The 17,892-nt window shown below is 42.9% G+C and overlaps 1 protein-coding gene across 15 annotated transcripts in view; it reads left to right on the top strand.

Moving 5' to 3' along the window:
* SGIP1 (SH3GL interacting endocytic adaptor 1) overlaps positions 1-17,892 on the top strand; it is a 236,040-nt gene that overhangs the window by 103,059 nt on the left and 115,089 nt on the right. For 4 of the 15 annotated variants that reach the window (XM_043963548.1, XM_043963549.1, XM_043963557.1 and 1 more), the window contains 6 exons: positions 1,218-1,242; positions 2,152-2,235; positions 4,691-4,762; positions 8,047-8,103; positions 15,310-15,364; positions 16,381-16,556. In XM_043963548.1, coding sequence (XP_043819483.1) covers positions 1,218-1,242; positions 2,152-2,235; positions 4,691-4,762; positions 8,047-8,103; positions 15,310-15,364; positions 16,381-16,556 — 469 coding nt within the window. The remainder of the gene's footprint in view (positions 1-1,217; positions 1,243-2,151; positions 2,236-4,690; positions 4,763-8,046; positions 8,104-15,309; positions 15,365-16,380; positions 16,557-17,892) is intronic. The other 11 variants (XM_043963562.1, XM_043963559.1, XM_043963554.1 and 8 more) reach the window with 5 other exon arrangements.

Below are 17,892 nucleotides of genomic sequence, written 5' to 3'. Positions count from 1 at the left end.
CAGAGTAAGGTCACCATATTGAGTTTGCCACTTGGGAAAGGATAATTATAGCTTTATTCATTTACAGAGAAAGAGGTGAGATGGAGAGTATCTGTTTGCATTGCTTAGCTTTAGGAAGATTTTAAATAGCACCAGCCTGGACCAAATTGTTTTGCATTTAGAATTATCCTAAAATCCTACAGCTTTACACCAAGATGTTCAGCAAAGAGAAGGTTGCAATAGAGGAATAAGAAGCCATGAAAAAAAAAGAATGTCACTGAAGAATTGTAACTACTGCTAAGAGATAAAGGAAAGTTGACATCCAAAGCTGGGGTGGAAATAACCACAAAATACCTTGTAGCTACATCAGGTTTTAATGGAAGTTGTGGTAAGCAGTGTTGTCGGGAGGGTAAGGGAAGGGAAGATGACTGTCACCATGATACAGAAAGATGACTAGATGGTGCAGTGGGTAAGAGTGTTAGATAAGGAGGCAAGAAGGCCTACATTTGAATAATGCCCCAGAAACTTACTGTGTGACCCCAGGCAAATTCCTTAGCTTCTCTTAGCCTCAGTTTCCACGTCTATGAAATGGGGATAATAAAAGCACTGATGTTCTAGAGTTGTTGTGATGTCCAAATGAGATATAAAACATGGAAAGTGCTATCTAACTATTATCTATTACTACTGGGGGGAGGTGGAGGGAGAAAAAAGGGAGGCAGTGTGTAAAGCACAAGATACAGTCAGAGGACCAAGGGTCAAATCACAATTCTGCCTCTTGTTACAGGTGTATGATCTTGATTCACATGGGATAGTGGCTGGAGTCCCAGATAGGATCCCAGATAACCTGGGTTGAAATCCCATTTCAGTCACACATTGGTTGTGTGACCCTAACCAAGTCAGTTAACCCTCTCTCTGCCTCAGTTTCCTCATTTATAAAATCACAGGGTTAGATTTGGTGGCCTCCAAGGCCCTTTGCAGTGATAAATTCATGATCCTTTGAACTTCCCTTCCCTCTCCGGGCCCCAATTTCCTGTTCTGTAAAATGAAGGGGTTGGACTAGAAGATGTCTGAGCTTCCATCCGACTCTAATTCTGTGACTCCTCTTCATGATTTTACCCTAGTCGCCTGATGGGAGTGTCAGACAGGCAGACACTCATTCAGATTGGAGCTCTCAGTTTTACTCTAGGCTGCCAAAATGATTCCTTCTTCTAATTTCTGTCACTCTCTCTTTGTTACAGAGGCTCGCCAGATAGGGATGGAATCGTAAGTATTCAGTAACTCTTCTCAGTAGGCTTGCTTTTGGATGTTTGCTGCAATTAAAAAAAAAATGTAAACCCTCTTTTCTTCTGCAACGATAGCTTTAACAGATTTTTAGCCCTTGTCTCTATTTTTAATTTACTATATTAAATACATCAACAGTAAATACGTTCCGGACCAAGTGGGTGCTAGAGCATATGACCTTTATTAACATAGCCTAAAACCCCCAGGGGTAGTAAGGAAGGGAAGCAAGGATAAGCATGTAGGGCCAAAGTCTGGGTAGGTCATACAGGGTATGGCCACCATCCAATGTTATTTCCTTCCATACTGAATTCTCTAAAGGCTTTAAAGCATGAGGATAATTTCTGCAAACAATGGAGGCCACAGGTAGATCTGGGAGCCCAGATGTAGATATATTTTCTATAACCATTTGAGTCTTGTTGGACAGCCTTCAGGGCTAAAACGTGGCTATCCCCTGCATTTCAGAACACCTCTCAGGCCATCCAGGTGGCCGGAATTCAGGCTAGCAAAGGAGTCTGTGGACGCAGGTGTGGATTTGCTCTGAGTTGCACTTAAGTGCCTTGTTCCAAAATGATTTCTTTCCAATCTAAATCAGAAGCTGATTTGAAAGGAACAGCTGTTCTGAAGTGGACCCACATCAGGCAGAATGTCATTTCAGAGTGGGAGCTAAAATAAGCCTGAGGGTTTAAAAAATGTTTAAAAAGTTGTAAAGGCTCTTTTTCTAAAATTGTACCCGCCTTGAGGTGTTGATTACAGCTTGGGCAGGAATTTTCCCCACCACATGACTTGAGATGCTTAGCCCTTTGCATTCTTGTTGGTCTTGCCGTGAACTGTTAAGAAACAAAATTGCAACTACTCGACATTGGGTAACACTGTAATCAAGGCTCTATTCAGCAGGGGAAAAAAAAGGCCCAGAAGACCCAACTTCTCCTCAGTCCTTGCTTCTGGCTCAGAGCCCTCTCCTTAACTCTGTTTCAGGTACTCTCCACCTCTCTCTCTCTGTGTCTTCTCCCTGTTTCTCTGTCTGGGGTTTTGTGGGTCCTCTCACCTCCCCTGGGTTCTGTCCTTTGCAAGGCTCTGTTTCATTTTCTTTGGCTTTCTTTCCCTGCTGCTTCCAGGGCTGGTTGCTTTCTTTCGCTTCTCCCAGCTTGGCCCTTTTTTCCTCTGCTCTAAAGTGCCATACCCCTTATATTTCAGAACCAGGTGATTCCTGGGCATACTCTTCTCTTTGAGGGACTACTAGTTTAAACTGAAACAGGGGCGGATTTCTATCTCCGAGGTAGGTTGTGGCACACAAGCAACCAGTGACTGTAAGAACAGATCGCTTTCAGGTCATTGTTCCCTTCCAGGTCCCTCATGCACCAAAGGTTTAGGACTCAAGAGCCATGTTAGAAATCAGTGGACAAGCATTTGTTAAGTGCTTAATGTGTGCCAGACACTGTGCTAAGCACTGAAAATGAAAAGAAAGGCAGAAACAGTCCCTGCCCTCAAAGAGCTCATATTCTAATGGGGCTTGCAAGTAATTTAATTACTGTTTAAGAAAAGTCAGTCTTGATTCTTAGTGGAGAGGGAGGCTAATTCAACTTCAATTAAGACTAATATTTTTTTTTTCTTGAACATATAGACTTTGAGCTCTTTGAGCATAAAGACTGTCTTTTGCTTTTCCTTGTATCCCCAACACTTAACACAACACCTAGCACATAGTAGGTGCTTAATAAATGTTTCTTAACTGACTTATCTGAGAACGGGAGAGGTTTGGATTCACAAGGTTTCTCTAAAACAAGACAAAACTCAGTTCTACAGACAGACTTTTAGGAATGATTAGTTAGCAAAAATCATCTGACAAAACTTTCACCAGTTCCTCTCCCCTCCTTGTCCCCACCCCCATCCCATATGCACACATACACACCCTCACCCTTTTCCTATCCACATACAGATTCAGAAGTCAGCATCTGCAGCTGGTATTTTGTCAAAGTTGAATCAGTACCAAACCAAAGTTGTTTGTTCTGTGTGTGGTTATTATTGGGATTAGCCTGATTTCTTTTAAGCTCAGACTTATTGCTTTCAGGAGTCAAGTCTAGGTAGCCACATCAGTTCACAAACCTGGTTTACCCACTACATGGCTGCCTTAAAAGGTTGGAACAAGGGATTGGTTAAACAGAGTGATTTTTGGAGATGAATAGAAACTGACATGTTTCTGGGCTAGATTCTATCTTAGATTAGCAATGCCTTATCAATGGGGGAACCATGACCTCTTCCTTAGTTGATGGCTTAGGTATGTCTGAAAAATGCATTACCCAGTGGCCCACCTTGTGTTCAATCTTCCCAAGTATAGAATGAATGGTCCACAGAGGAAAGGCATCCAGTCAGTTACCAGCCTCGTGTTGCAGGCTTCTTTGAGCTTATAAGAATCCACCATAGTTTGCATTCTGCTCAGAAACTTCAGAAACACAAGCTCATTTCCACAGAACACTGAGGCATCAGAAGAGGGATTCAGGGCCTGCGTGGGTATCTTTTTCTGTTCAGCTCTCTAGGGTCTGTCTGTAGATGTCTATATGTGGAGAAATAGACATTTCTCAGTAAGGTTATCACAGTGAATCACTGTGCCCCGACTCAGAAAACCATTCCTACCAGACTGATATAAAGGGAAGCTCACTTCTGGCCTGAATGCTGTAGAAGCTTAGTCCCTAGAGAGTCTGCTCGGTGTCAGACTGCATGAATGACCGAGGGCTCTGCTTGGCTTATTGTCAACTGGCGAGTGTACCTACAGCTGTCACTACCATCTGTCTTGGTGTACTCCTCCAACTCAAAGACCAAGTCTGCTTAGAATAGGACCAAATGTCCTTTTTCCTGGTGGTCCCTATTTCCAGCTATCCCCAAGACTAGCAAGAGAGGTCACACCTCCATTGGAGGGAAATCAGATCTTCCCATCCTAGACAGGATTCAAAATGCTGGGTCTCGTCCCTCCAGATGGTGGTCCATGAGCAGTCAGAATGGAGATAGGAGTGAGGCGGAAAGGGTAGGTGTGAGTCCTTTGTAAGGCTCCAAGGCAGGAGCTCTTTCCCTTACCAGAGAAATGTTGTGTGTGATCCAGTCGTCTTTTCTGGTGTGCCTTTGTGTCTGTTTGTCAGGTAAATGCTGGGTAGATAAAGAATCAGATCCTCCCTGAAAAGTGGATGTGTCTCCTTCTCCTCCTCCTCGTCCTCCTTACTCCCCCACTGCATGTCTGCTGAATAGAGCCTTGTTACAGCCCCCAGGCCCCCTTTTGGCTGCAGGGAGCCCTGCCAAGATGGGCAGGCCCTAACATTCGACCTAGCTCTTTTGTTTTTCCTTCTCTACCATGTTTGCCAACTCCATGTAATTCTTAATATGTGTCTAAAAGAACAAGCAGATATTTAACAACTTTTTTCTACATCAAACCAATCGATTCCAGCATCCCAGCCCACATGAACCACCCTACAATAGCAAAGCAGAGTACGCACGCGAAGGAGGAAAAAAAGTATCGGTAAGGAATCAGATTTTAGTCTCAAGTTTCCAAGGGGTTGTAGAAACAGTGAGTAAAAATCTAGGCTGGGAAACTCGTGGAAATGTTGATTCCACTCCTGGGAATCTTTCTTAGTTGTGTCCAAATTGGCCATTGAAAAACCAATGAAGGGTCAGCTCTTAGTCTCTACCATGCCCATCCCCAAATCTGTCTAAAAGTCCATTACATTTTCCAAGGGTTAAGCATAAGCATTTTGGGCTCAGTGGGGTGCTTTGGATGAAGGATGATAAAACTGAATGAAAAACAGCTTGGATCTGGTACACATAAACAAATCTTTAGCAATAATGGAAATAAGGCCCTGCCAGACCAAGCCAGAGTTAATCTGATTCTAAAAAACTTATCAGTACATCCTGAACCTAAGGCAGATTTGGTAGTGTAGTAGAAAGAAAGCTGGACTTGAAATCAGGAAAATGTGAGTTCAAATCCAGCCTTAGCCACTTACTAGCTGGGCAAGTCAGTTACAATCTCTCAGCCTGTTTCCTCATCTATAAAGTGGGGATAATAATAGCTCCTACCTCCCCAAAGTAGTTGTGAAAGTTTAGTGAGATAGCAGACTTAAGATACTTTGCAGATTGTAAAGCACTCTATAAACACCAGCTATTGTTGTCATTGTTGTTGTTAGGCTATGGAAAACAGTGAGCTTTCCTGGAGTGGAGGACTCTAATGGGATTTCTGATTCTGCTCATTTGCTTAGAATCCCAACCCAATGGGAGCAATGGTAAAGCTTGAAAAGCGCTTTGAGATCCCAAGATAAAACTAAATAAACTCTGGGCTCTCTGCAGGAGAACAGAAGATGTCTCCTGCTGAGACTGGGTATTTTGGGAGGACTCTGCACCTTTTAAAAAGCTAGATTTTGTGTTCTATTTCTCCACTGAGCCATTTCCAAACTCCATGAGAAGAAAGCTGCTTTCCCTGTGAACATGGTGATGTAAAAGTCCCTTACCATCCCTTCACCAAACTTACATCCTTATTCCTTTACTTTCTTCCATTCCATTTACCCCTTCCCATAATTCCACAAGACCCACCTGTGAAACCAATGTATTAAATCATTTCCTCGGCAACTTCCCTCACCTACAGCATGGAGAGGGAGCTGAACCAAGAGATTCATTTTCCTTGGGTTTTAGCCTGGGATTAGGGCTCTACCCAGGCACTAACACTATCCCTGGCTGGCTATTTTTTGTTACTGCAAACCAAAGACTTTCATAGGAATTCAATGACAATTCTTCCAGCAAAGCCAGTTGTGTGTGTGTGTGTATGTGTGTGTGTGTGTACACGTGTGTGTAATGAACACATGTTGCATAACTTAACTGTGTAGTTTCTTTTTCTGGTTTGTTGTTTGTTTTTCATGTTTGTTTTTAATTAGACCTATTTTTGCCCCAAACCCTTTCCTTTTATTGGGTTTTGTTTCTCAACCTCTTTGTTGGTTTCCATGGAAACAGTGAAATGTTTCCCTTAGCCCAGACCTGACAAAATCAAGACCTACCGCTGCTGATAAAATACACTGGGTTTGCGTGCAGAAAGAAGTTACCATTTACCATGTTGGGTTTGGGAAAGAGACAGGATTATCCTGGAAGCCCAGGGTCTCACTGGCGTACGTGATCTCTTTGGTTCTCAGAGAACTGCACACCCTCCAGAACTATCTGGGCACTCCAGAGAAAGGCACCAGGTTGATGCAAGGCTGGCACAGCCATTCTCTCAAGGATGAAGCCATGTATCTGGCCAAAAGTTCTCGGGAGCCAATTATGAATTTTCCAAATTTCTTCAACTGAGAATATTTTGTTTTCCCTGATTATAAACAATAACTTAACCATCCCACTGATTATATAAGGTATTTTAGTCTTACCAACTCTGGCAGACCATGACATCAGGAAACATGGTATGCTGGATTTAGACTGAAAGAACCTGGGTTCGAATCCTGCCTCTTCCACTTACTTCCTGTGGGATCTTAGACAACTCATTCAACCTCACTTTCTTTTACCTGTAAATTGTGGAGATTGGCCACTAAGTTCACTTCCAGAGATGCTCATTCTATTATCCTTTAATCCAATGACTTCACGGCCCATTAAGTTCTATGTCTACCCAGGAACCCTCTTGGATATGGTAGCAGATGGAGATGACTGCTTTTCTTTGGGGTCCTAACCAATGGTCCCATAGATGACATGAAGACCCTTTCTGCCACCCATCTTTCAGGCTCTATGTCAGCTGCACATTTTGTTATCCCCAAGAGGTTGAGTGGCCCTTGTTTAATGAGTGCATAGTACAAGGGCTGATCTTGACAGCTTGGTTCTCACACTTTCCAGCTTGGCTCAGTGGCCTGTTATTCTCTGTGTCCAAGAATGTAGGTGCCTTGTTGAATGTCTCCCTTTTTGTGCCTGTGTGATGCTTTCATGGGAAATAGAGTTTTACTATTTCCATTTTGATACCTTCCCTGTCATGTCTGAGTGATTCTTCTCTGTCTATAAGGGATGCCCTGGGAGGAACAGGAAGAAACTCAAAGACTTCCCCAGTCACAGTGCTGTTGCCATATGGCCAGCTTTAAATCCATGTACATTAATAGAGGAAGGAGACACTTGGAAAAAAGAAAGATGCAGTTAATCCTCAAAACCCACTTTTATTGATTCATTTTATTGTCTTCCCCCACCAAACCCCTACCAGAACTACTAATAAGCACCAGAATGGGACAGCTTGGGCCTGGTGGATTGTAAAGAGCTCAAAATCATCTGATAATAAGTGTTAGTTATTATTATTTCTTCTGCTACCCTTTGACAAAGGTTCAAATCAGTGGAAAAAGTCAAAAGCTCAAGACTAATTGATAATTCACTGCAAAACAAGTTGAAAACTTAGGTCAGAGTCCCCATTCTGAAAAATAGATGTTTTGACCCATTGCTGTTATTTTTACAATGTTAGATTACATTTCTAAGAGCTCTCCATCTGACCAAACTTGCTTGAATCAAGATTACACAGATGGCTCTGAGTAGCCCTCCTGTTGTTAGAATGACCCAGTCCTTTGGAGAATGGAACATTAAAAAAAAATCCACCATTGTTAGCATCCATTTATTCAGTGCCATGGTCAGCTGACCTTACCATTCAATACCACATGATTCCTTGGTCAACATCACCTGAATCTGTCTTTCCCGTGCTAGCTTTGGATAACTCATGCCAAGTGCAGACGAGACTTGTGTTGTTTGTTGCCATTTTCCATTCAAGTGCATCTATGGTAACACTCTTTTCCTCATTTATTACAGAAGAAAAGCAATGGCGCCCCGAATGGATTTTATGCAGAGATTGACTGGGAAAGATATGTGAGTATCCAAAGGTTCATTATTTTGTTACACAGAGATTGCCCAGGAGAGTAGCTTCTGTATGCTGGCATTTGGGTTCAGGTGTGAGTGAAATAGTATCTGCCCCATTTGGAGGAGGCTGGCCTGGTCTGCTGACACATAGGAGGCCTCTGAGAAGTGTTTAGGCCTGACCCGACTAATAGCAAGCTGGGTGACTAAAGAGGATTCACTTCACCTCTCCAGGGCTCTGTTTTCTCATTTCAAAATGGGATATGCACAGGACTTGTTAGAATGAAGGGAGACAAAAATCAGGGGACGCATAATGCAGAAGGACTCAGGAGGGATCAGTTAGTCCAACTCCTATCCTTTTGCAGACAAGGCAACTAAGGCAACTATTTCATGTATGGAATATAGGACACTTCAAAAAGGGAAAGATATCATGTAAACAAATTCAACCACCAGTTATGGGGTTCAGGGAATCATAATTTTAGAGTCACAAGAGATCTTGGAGGTCATCAAGTCTACCCCCTTTCATTTTACAGATAAGGAAACTGAAGCTCTTCGAAGTTTAATGACTTGTCTTGGGTCACAAACTTAATAAGTGTCTGAGGTAGGATTTGAGCCCAGGTCAGCCTGTCTCTAGCTGCAGTGCTATCTCCCTTACTTAACCATTCATTGGTGATTGTTATAAACCTCATGTCTGAGGAGTATCAACTTGACCTAATGGATGGAGTCCTGGGCCTGGCTTTAAATCCCACCATAACTGGTAACATGCTGGATAACCCTTGGGTAAGTCACTTAGGCAAGTCTCAGAACCTCAGTTCCCTCATCTGTAAAAGGGGTCAGTGCCTATGTCACAAGGTTGTTGAGATTTTGGTGTGCAGACTCTCTGAAAAGTGCTTTGCACGCTCTCAAGTCATATTTCAATGTCAGATTTCCTTATCCATCTCATCTGCCTTTGTAGTTGACCACACCAGCTGAACCCCAGGGTCACAAAAGGTACAAGGCTTGCCGTTCACCTCTTTTTTCTGAGTATCCTAAAAGAGATGATATGCGCTGGAACTCAGAGAGGGCAAGTGACTTTCCTCAGGCCATACAGATAAGAATAGCTGACTTTTGCATAGAACTTTAAGGTTCATAAAACATTTTACTTTATCTCATTTAATCTTTACAAGAACCCTGTAGGTAACTGGTGCAGATATGATTATCCCCATCTCATAGATGAGCTAAGTGAAGTCAATGAATGGTCATACCATTGGCACGGTTCAGACCCTCACCTCTCCTGACTCCCAGGCCAGTGTTCTCAGGGGTCATGCTGTAACAGGTGGTAATGAATGAAGCTGGGAGTTAAATCATTGGATTGTGGGAAGAGATCTCTGAGGTCACCTAGCACCCTCATTTTGCTGATGAGGATATCAAGGAGCAGAGAAATGAAGTGACTTGCCCAAGGTCATATAGCTAATAAATAACAGGAGTGGTATTTGAACCCAGTTCTGCCTGGAGTCCAGAGCCAGAATTCCTTCTCTGATACCATCTGCAGCCCAGGTCCTCTGGTTCCATTACCCAATGAAGCTCCAATGGACCTTCAATGCTTCTAGTCCGCGTGCTTATTTTACATTGGCCTTCATCACATTTAACTGCTTCCAAAATGTAGACCATGGCAAGAAAACAGATGATTTTACAATTGCCTGGGTAACATGAACCCTACGACAAGTATCATTGGCTCTGTTTTACAGATGAGGAAACTGAGGCTTAACCATGTTCAATAACAAAATGGGATTGGTTACATAGATTTAAAGCCAGGGCCACCTCATCCCAGCTCCTTCATTTTACAGAAGAGGAAACTGAGGCCCCCACAGGTGAAATGACTTGTCCAAGGCTATGCATCTAACAAGCCCAGCTTCTCTGACTCTAGTGCCATCCCCATTGCCCCTCCCTGTGTAGGGCAGAGAATTAAACTATAGTCTTCTGATTCAAGGTCCCCAGCTCTCTCCTCCACCTCCTCTTGCCTTGCCACCATGCCCAACTTACTGTGCTCTTTGAAAGGGCTTTTATTGGAGCATGATTCAAAGGCCAGTCATGAGAAATGGGATGGTGCAGTGGAAAGTTCCCTGACTTTAAATCTGAGGAGCCAGGGATGCATCCTGCCTCTGTCTCCTACTGCCTTGTTTTGCCCTGGACACCTCACTTCATTTTCTGGTACCAAGTTCCCTCCTCTGTAAAATAAGGGGCTTAAACCCTCATTTTGAACTTTTGAGCCCACTAGGGACCCTTCCATCCCTACTACTATGATTTTGGCTTTTCAGGCAGTCAATAAACACATATTAAGTGTGCCAGGCACTGTACTAAATGCTAGGGATACAAATAAGAAAAAGACAGTCTCTGCCTGCCCTCAGGGAGCTTATAATCTAATGGGGGAGGGCAGTGAAACAAAAGGAAGGCATAAATGGGGAAGGGGAGGATGAGGCATGATGCATAAATCCAAAGGAGGGAAGCTGATGGGAAACAATAATAATAAACAAACAAAGAATAAGGGCAGCTACCTTGTAGTGAATGCTGGAGCTTGTTTTGTAGAGGTGGCACAGTTTGAGCTGACTCGTGAGGGCAGAGCCATGGTACTGTGACCTCACTTTGCCCTTGAATGATTGGAGTCATAAGCCCACATCAGGCAAACTCTTCATTCCCTCAACCCTATTGTGGTATGGACCAAGGCACTGACCAAGGTCAGCCCATCATTCATGTCACATAAGGCTTCTATAGGATGCACCAGGTAAACAGTCAGCAAATTCAATTCAATAAAATGAATTTTAAAAAAAAAATTTAAAGCAATTACCATGTGCCAAGCACTGTGCTAAGTGCTAGGGATATAAATACAAAAGGTTCCTGTCCTCAAGGAGTTTACATTCTAATTGAGGAAAGAATCCATAGAGAAAAATGGTGGCCAGGGAGGTGCATGTTAGCTTGGCAAGTTGTAGCCATAGAGGAATGACTAGATGTATCCTTTCCAAAAGCAATGGCAGAGTTGATTCAATTAGAGTTTGGGAACTAGAGGGGGGCTCCCGAGGTAGATACACTTGTGGTCACAAGGCAGCCGGGAAGGAGGTGGATGCTCTAGATGACTGGGAGATGGCCTGGCCAAAGCTTGAACACACATGCCACATCATGCTTCTACCATGACATGTAGAAAAGTCTCCAAATTCTTGAAGACCATGCTAATGCATGGCCCTACTGAGGGGAGAAGGTGTGAGGAGGCTGGGAATGGACAGTATGCCAGCTCTGAGCACCAGCTCAGAGGCTTGTCCCCATCTTAGATTCATGGCAAACCATGAAGAGAGTTAAAGACCTAGGGGTTCATTCGTACAGGGAGCTGCCAAGGAAGAAACACCATCCACCGATGGATGCATCTCAATAGCTCACCTTTATTTGCAAACTCAGGGCACTGAGAACTTGTCTAGGGTCACAGAACCAGGATGGATCCGTGACAGAAATTGAACCCAGGTCTTCCTGATTCCAAAGCTAAGCTTTTACCCACAACACAGATGGGTGGGAGGGGGAGAGATAGGGGAGAGTGAAAGAGAAAAAGAGAGAGGGGGGAGAAGGAGGAGAAATACAAAAGAGAAGAGGAGGAAGGGAAGAAGGGGAAGGAAAGAAGGGAGGGGGAGGGAGGGAGGAAATACTTTTTGCTCCACCCTCTTATCCATCCCTTGCTGAATCAGATTGACTCCCTAAGGAGGTGGTGTGAAGCCTCCCTGAATCCTTTGTTTCTTATTGCTGTGGTTTGGAGTGGGGTACAGGGCAGCCACCATAGTCATTCTATACTTCTCATTAGATACAGTCAATTAAATGCCAGGCTCCTTGACAGCAGGAAATGTATATTTGTTCCCTCAGTGCCTAGCAAAGGGCCTTGCCCAACAAAGTCTCTTAATAAATGTTCATTTAAGTGAAACATGGAAGGACGCAGTGTTGGCTTGATTTTTCTTTCCTAATTAGATGCACCACTGAGGTTTTGTGTCCTTAGAAACAGAGACTCTGAGAGCTCAGAAAGACTCAAGAGATCATTAAGTCCTTTCCACGGGTCATCTCCCTTGGACAATAAGTGCTTTCTAACAGGCATTTCTTCATCGTAAGCTTGTAATTACCCCCTTATTTCTTGTCCTGTCCCAACTTTGCCTTTTCCTGAAAAGGATCAGTGTGACTTCAAAGTGGATTCGATCTTGTTCTGCTGACTCCCTTCATGCTCTCTGGCCTCACTTTCTGAAACTGCTTAGGTTCCTCTTGTCACTTCTCATTCACCTCAATCATCACTTTCTGACACCCTTCTTGATGTCCCTCCCCCAGAGTTTGGAGCACTTGCCTTATTGGAATGACTTTCTACTACCACACATATACTGTGTGTTTCTCTCTTCACATCTTGTATCATCCCTAGAACAACATGGGCTCCTTGAAAGCAGACTCTTTTTGTTTTGCCTTTCTATCCCTTATGTAGTTCTTTGCAGCTATGGATAGAACCCCAAGCCTGAATTCAAAGCTGTGCGACCCTGAACAAGTCACTTAATCTTTGTCTACCTCAGTTTCCTGATCTGTAAAGTAAGGATAATAATAGTACCTACCTCCAGGGTGGTTGTGAAAATCAAATGAGATAATATCTGTAAAGTGCTTAGCGTAAATACTGGCTCATATTAAGTTCTATATAAAGATTAGCTATTGTTTATTATTATTATTATGTAATTGGTGCTTAAGAAGAATGTACTAAACTTGTTCAATTAAATTGACCACCTTTTACCATCAAGTTTTCTCGAGACTGTGCCTGGCAGTCAGTAAACATTTGTTAAGTGCCTACTGTGTATTAGAGTGACTGAATCCCCTTGGTTTACCTTAAGTTCAGTTCTACTCAACAATAAATAGCATTAGAGTGAGATTGGGATGTACACGGTGAACAGTTTTGCACTTGGCTTCATTTCACCAATAACTTACTTTGTTGTTCCTTTCATTATCACTGTGTTGGTGAGGCAAGAGTAAGGACATGTGCTAGAATGAGAAATAGTCTTAGAGTCAGAGGACCTGAGTTGGAATCCTGGCTTTAGACACTGGCTTTCTGTGTGACCTTGGGCAAGTCATAGTCCTTCTCTGTGCCTCAGTTTCCTTATCTGTAACATTAAGGAGCTTGGACTAGATGACCCTCCCAATTTATTTCCAGGTAGTACTAAAACCAAAATGCTATTATCCTGAACTGTCCACCAAGCTCTGTGTATATTCTTCCCTCTAACCAAAACAACCCTTATGGTCTCCTGTTCTTTGTAACCTACACAGTTTTTCTCTGAAATGCATTTAGTCCCAAATGCTAATCAGGTACCCTAGAACTCTCCTGCTCCAATTATGCATTAAACACCAACTACCCCAAGTAATAACAAGGAGATTTTATTTTCAAGAAATTATAGTATCAATATTGAAAAGCTCAGAACTAATTGGGGGAAAGTGGTGAACTGGAGATTGCAAATATATGTGCTACCAGGTAAAGGATTAAGCCACATGGTCTTTCTCATGTCCTTTGCCACAGTGCTGATTATTGACAAAGGATAAAACCAAGAAGTTTTCACTCCTCCTCCTGCTCCCTCCATCCTCCTTCTTCCCTTTTTCTTTCTCCCTCTCCTTCCCTCCTCCCTCCTCCCCCTGCTTCTCCCTCCTTCCCCCTCATTCTCCATCTTCCTCCCCTTCCTCTTCCTCCTTCTCCTCTTCTCCCACTACTTGGTACATGGATACCTGACGAGCAGATCAGGCAAGTTCAGAATTGCCTCGGCCCTTGATTATGAAAAGTGGCTGGACAGTACTTGGTGAGGGGCAGTCAGGTAATGTCTTGCTTTGACCCATCTTGGGCACTACTACTCTGAATTTGTCCCCTAACTTTTGCTTTTAAAAAATGTGATGGAGTTTCCATACTATTTGCAAAAGATCTCTGGAAGTTAGAAGACCTGTGTTCTAACCTCAGTCCTGTCGCTAACTAATTTTTGCTTGAGTCTCTTAAATTAAACTCAATTTCTTTGTCTGAAAAAGGAGGACTAGATGAATGCTAAGGTCTCTGTGAAATTGAAAAATTTGCTCAGATTCTTCACTATCCTGAGAAACTCATGTAATCAAAAAATTTGAGAGTTTGATGGGACCTCAGCATCCATCTAGCCCAGGTTTTAACATTAGAAGAATCCCGACTCTGATATATTGGACAAAGAGTCTTACACACTTATCTGAAGGTAGGATAGTAGGGGCCCATAGAAAGGAAGATAATCCCATTGTAGATTTAGAGCTAGAAGGTACAGAAGTTATCAAAGCCAGCCCCGACCCCACCCCACACTTTATAGATGTATTTGTGTGTATATACATATAGATGTGTTTATACATACACATTTATTGTTCAGTCATTTCAGTCATGTCTAATTCTTCATGACTTCATTTGAGGTTTTCTTGGCAATGATACTGGAGTGGTTTTGCCATATCCTTCTCCAGCTCATTTTACAGATGAGGAAACTGAGGCAAACAGAGGTGAAGTGACTTGCCCAGGGTAACACAGCTAGTAAGTGTCTGAGGGCAGATTTGAACTCAGGAAGAAGTCTTCCTGACTCCAGGACCAGCACTCTATGCACTATGGCGCCCCCTAGCAACCCATATATTTGTATAGTTCTATTCAAAATATATAGAGAATATAATAAGATGCTTATAGCAAGGATGCTCAGTAAAGGCTTCACAGAGTCTCACATTGACTCGTATGAGCCTCACAAGAGCCTTGGGAGACAGGTATTCCAGGTGGTGTTATCTCTCTTTTATAAATGAAGAACCTGAGGCTTGGAGGGATTTCATGATTTGTGGAGGGTTACCTAACTATTAGCTTATTATTATTAGCCCTAGCAGTCAGAAGAGCTGGAATCAGGAGGACCTAAATTGAAATCTGACCTCAGACACTTACTAGCTGTGTGATCTTGGGCAAGTCACTTAACTCCAATTGCTTCCAGAAAGAAAAATAAGCATCAGAGGAGGTATTTGGACAAATTCAACATTATTATTACATACTCAACAACATGCTTTGTCATAGTAAAGTCACCGCTTTCTACAGGGTTACATCTACTTCGGATAAGAGATATGTGATCATCTTTGTAACTACCCTTAGATGAGAGGATGCAAACAGGAGAAATAAGTGTTAAGTATCAGTTTTGTTCAGTGTGTGCTTGTATTTTGCAGAATTCTCCTGAGCTGGATGAAGAAGGTTACAGCATCAGACCGGAGGAACCTGGCTATATCCTTGCTTTCTGATTGCTTTCTTATTTCTGGTTAAATTAAGGGACACATGTGGGTTTGTGCCAATAATTCAGAAGTAATTCTGCCTTCCTCTAAAGTACCAATGCTTAGCCCAGTGCCCACCACATAGTAGACACTTAATAAATGCTTGTTGACTTGACTTGATGGCAGGGCTTCCAGTGGGATTAGCAGCCAGGGAGCTCAGCCTGGCACTTCACTAGTAGGCATGTGCCTTGTTCTATTCATAGAAAAGAGAGGGTTTACAGAGGAAAGAGTGTGCTGGAAAACAATTGTGTGAATCTCACGTCTTGGCCCTTCTGCTAGAACCAGCTGCTGTCACATTGTTTATGACTGGCAGGAAGAGTGTGCCCTCCCTACTCACTTGGGCACCGAGCAGGCTTCTCTGAGTCCAGCCCAGTCCATGAGGGCACCCACCAAGCACCCTTCCTCTTTTGCTACAGTCCTGTGTCTGCATAATCAACAGGAGGCCAACCAAGTGCTAAATAAATGGAAGGAAAAGGCTAAGCACTCATTGCCACCTGAAATCCACCATCCTTTCTTTCATGACAGAATGAGAGAGAATTAATAGATTTTAGGGACAGGGAAATGGACTGGCCCTGTGATGTCATTAATAGAGAGAATTCCCTGATGGGGAAACTCCCCCTCCCACTGCTGGTCACCTGCTCCTTCGTAATTTCAAATCTTAGGAAGTCAGGTTGGGCAGTGAGAGACTAAGGACTTGCCCAGGGTCACACAGCCAGAATATGTCTCTGGTGGCACTGGAATCCAAGTCTTCCTGACTTTGAGGGCAGCTCTCCATGCATTACTTTGCCCTCTCACCTAGACAACATTAGGATCCAGTATTTATGTAGTAATTAAGGTTTATAGAACACTTTCCATGTGTTGTCTCGTTCGATCCTGACAATAGCTCCGTGGTGTCAGTGCTCATTATTATCCCCATTTGAGCGTGATCACACACAGCTCAGGGTGCTGTTATCTTTAACTGTGATCTACCTACCAAAGGAAAGCACTTTTATTCTTCAAGTGAATCGGAAGAGGAAGAAGAATCACACAAGAAGTTTAATATTAAAATAAAACCTTTGCAATCTAAAGACGCCCTTAAGAGTGCAGCCACTGTTGATGAACTGAAGGCATCGATAGGCAACATTGCACTTTCTCCATCACCAGTGGTGAGTATCCCCACCCTGCAGCACTCCTCCCCAGCCTTGGATGAAATGGAAAGTGCATCTTTGTGGTCCACAAGTCTCTGTTTTAATGTTTCTAAAAAGTCCTTGGGTTTGGGGGTGGGGTATGTGATGTGGTGTGTGTGTGACATGTGTGGGCATGTATATGGTATGTCTGTGATATGTTTGTTTGGTGTGTGTTATGTATGGTGTATTATGATATAGGTCATATGTGATGCTTTATTTGTGTATACTCATGGTATGTGTGTGGTAAATGTGTGATGTGGTGTTTGTGGTATGTGGTGTGATGTGTGGTACATGTAATATGTGGGTGATGTGTGGTATGTATGTGTGAGTGTGCTGAATGTCATTTGTGGTGTGTGTAATGTGTGACATGTGCAATATGTGGGGTGTTGTGTGTGCTGTGTGATAGGGGGTATGTGTTGTGTGTGTGTGTGTTGTATGTGGCATGTGTGTACTGTGGGGGGTAGTGTTGGAACTCACCATTCTGAGTCATAAACATCAGCCCACTTTAATATGATTTTGGTTTTCAACCCAAGGTGATTGTTAGTTTTAGGGTTGTTTTTTTAAAGATCTCAGGGGACGTGGGGACCATTTCTGCCCCTAAGCGACCTGTCGTGTGGGAGAACAGACTGGGTAAAAAGACTTCCTTGGTTGGTTTCCTGTGGGTGCTAAAACAGTAGCAAGAAAACCTTTGCCAGATTTGCTTTTGAACCAATATTTGCCATTAATAGCAAAAGGAAACTCACACCTTTTCCACCCTATTTTTTCTTCTCTCTTTATTCACCACTTCCTAATTTTTTTTTCTTTCTTCAATATTAAACCTAAAAAACATCTTGGGGGTGGCAGTGATATGGGGTAAGAAAGCCAAAAAATGGATTTCATGTATAAAGCTTTTTAAAAATCTCTATTTCTGTGCACCCAAATAAAGGGGTACGCATCCCCTCACTCATCAGAATTGAGTATGCATCTACCGTAGCATCCCAAAGATTTGATTTTCTCTAATATTTTATTGTGTTATTGTTATATTTATGTTCTCCTTGTTATCATCCCATCTCAAGCCTTTCCTTGCTTATTTTGTAGCATAGGACAGCCCCAGATACTCTGAAGTCATTTATTGGCAGGACTGACCCGGATACTTTCCCATAACGTTGACTTCTCCTCTACATTGTTGCTGATAAGCTAAGTTCCTGAATACTGAACTTTGCAGCATTTTTGCTGATTTCTCAGAAGAGATTGGGAAAGGTCTCCACTGTTTACTTCTGAAAATTACCTAAAGAGGAGACAAGTAGGAAAGGGGCTCTTAGCAACATCTTTAGAG

Source organism: Dromiciops gliroides, chromosome 4 (assembly GCF_019393635.1).
Source record: "Dromiciops gliroides isolate mDroGli1 chromosome 4, mDroGli1.pri, whole genome shotgun sequence".
Lineage (NCBI taxonomy): Eukaryota > Metazoa > Chordata > Mammalia > Microbiotheria > Microbiotheriidae > Dromiciops > Dromiciops gliroides.
The sequence above is the reverse complement of the archived record's forward strand: the minus strand, read 5'-3'. Positions and strand labels throughout refer to the sequence as shown.